This window comes from Merops nubicus, unplaced genomic scaffold, assembly GCF_000691845.1.
Source record: "Merops nubicus isolate BGI_N331 unplaced genomic scaffold, ASM69184v1 scaffold44531, whole genome shotgun sequence".
NCBI lineage: Eukaryota > Metazoa > Chordata > Aves > Coraciiformes > Meropidae > Merops > Merops nubicus.
In genome coordinates this window covers 19,730-21,458 of record NW_008587051.1, presented here as the reverse complement: position 1 = coordinate 21,458, position 1,729 = coordinate 19,730, and the positions used below count along the sequence as shown (strand labels likewise).

Here is a 1,729-nt window from a genome sequence, read left to right as displayed (position 1 = left end):
AACAAAAGGGGGACAGAGCCAGACAGCAGCTGCCCTGGCCCCTGGGGTGTGTCCAGCTGACAGTCCTGCACCCAAAACCACCAGGGTCTGTGTGCAGAGGAGGAACTCCTCCATGGTGGACTCGGAGCTGTGGATGACACCATGCTGAGCACAGCTGTGCATCCTTGTGGGACACAGCCCACGGGACACGCTCCGATTGTGTTAACAGCAACGTGCCCTCTCTCTTTTGCAGGCTTGATCCTACTGTTTTACTTCATTTTCTACACGTGCCTGGCGGGCATGTTTGCCTTTTGCATGTATGTGATGCTGCTGACGCTGAGCCCCTACACCCCCACCTACCGGGACCGTGTGTCTCCCCCAGGTACGTACCTGAGCCACCTCTGCAGGCCCGGCAAAGTGCTGCCAAAAAGGCATGGCAGGGACCTCAGGCAAAGCCCTGCTGGAGCTGTACACTCACCCATGCCCCCAGAACATGGGGGGTTATCATTTACTTGACAGCACCAAAGGTTCTCTGCAGAGAATCAGGCATCTTAAATAGCCCCATGTGAAGCATTCCTTCTAATTATACTAATTGTTATTCTAATTATGCTAAGTATTAGGCTAATAATTCTCAGGGTAAATGAGCAAGTTCGGGCATTTCATAGGTGATGCCCATTTATTTCAGTTTCTGCCCCTTTATAGCCCATATCTTCAAAATAAAATGTAAATCAAGGGTAGCTTTTATGCATTATTATTTAGGAGAGTCCTGGCAAGATAATGTTCAAGAACTCCTTTCCCTCTGACAGAAGCAGCACTTTCCCTGGGTTTTCATGTCAGTGGGGAACACGGGGCCTCTCTAGCCCTGCTCCCTGCCTGGAGCTGGCTGTGCTGCTGGGAGCATGGGGACCTGTTAGCCTCTGTGTGCAGCCCCAAGCCCATCTCCTTCCTGCAATGCTGCTGAGACCCTCTGGGTCTCCCACATTTGCCAGGATATTTTGATGTGCATGGGCTTCTCTGGGCATAAAATGGAGGTGAGTGATCAGTGGGTTGAGGAGAGAGTTTGTGAGCTGCTGCTGCTCTCGTGCCTGTGCCCAGCACCAAGCCCAGTCTCAGGGCAACCAGTCCCTGCAGCACGTGCCCCAAGCCTGTGGCCATTCTGCTCATGTCTGCTCTAACAAAGTCCATTTTCTTCTCCAGGAGTAATGATCAGACCGTACTTGAACGGGTTCACCATTGCCTTCAACGTCTCTCAGCGTAGCACATGGCAACCCTACGTGGACAGCATGCACCATTTCCTAGCAGGTAAGCTCATGGGCACCCCAGAAGTCACGCCAGCGAGTTGTTTGCATCCATGCACACACTGCAAGAGTCTCCTTCTGGGGTGCAGATCAGCTCTCTGCATCTCACGGTTGTGAGAACCCCATGTAGAAAGGGAGGCTCATAAGGTGGTCGGGGGAGCCTCTGTGGGAGGGAGCCTTGCCTTTCCAGGTGGGGCCTTCTAACTCCCTTGACTTGTGGATGTACTGTCAGAGTGTGGGTCTCTGCAGGTCTTGAGAAACATTAATAAGCCTCTTGTTCCCCACCAGCTTACGATGACAAAGTTCAAGAGGAGAAGAATATTGAGTGTGTCTCAGGACAGTACTTCATCCAAGGGGGCAACGAAAGTGAGGAGAAGAAGGCTTGCCAGTTCAAGCGCTCGCTGCTGCAGAACTGCTCTGGCATTGAGGACCCAACGTTTGGCTACTCTAAA

General features: G+C 52.3%; 1 protein-coding gene across 1 annotated transcript in view; it reads left to right on the top strand.

The window, feature by feature from the left end:
* Window positions 1–232: 232 nt before the first annotated feature.
* The window catches only part of ATP1B4 (ATPase, Na+/K+ transporting, beta 4 polypeptide), a gene marked incomplete at its 5' end in the record, with an annotated part of 4,074 nt that continues 2,577 nt past the window's right edge, over window positions 233–1,729 (top strand). The window contains 3 exon segments of the mRNA XM_008948802.1: window positions 233–361; window positions 1,177–1,281; window positions 1,566–1,729. The exon segment at window positions 1,566–1,729 is cut by the window's right edge and continues 15 nt beyond it. Coding sequence (XP_008947050.1) covers window positions 233–361; window positions 1,177–1,281; window positions 1,566–1,729 — 398 coding nt within the window.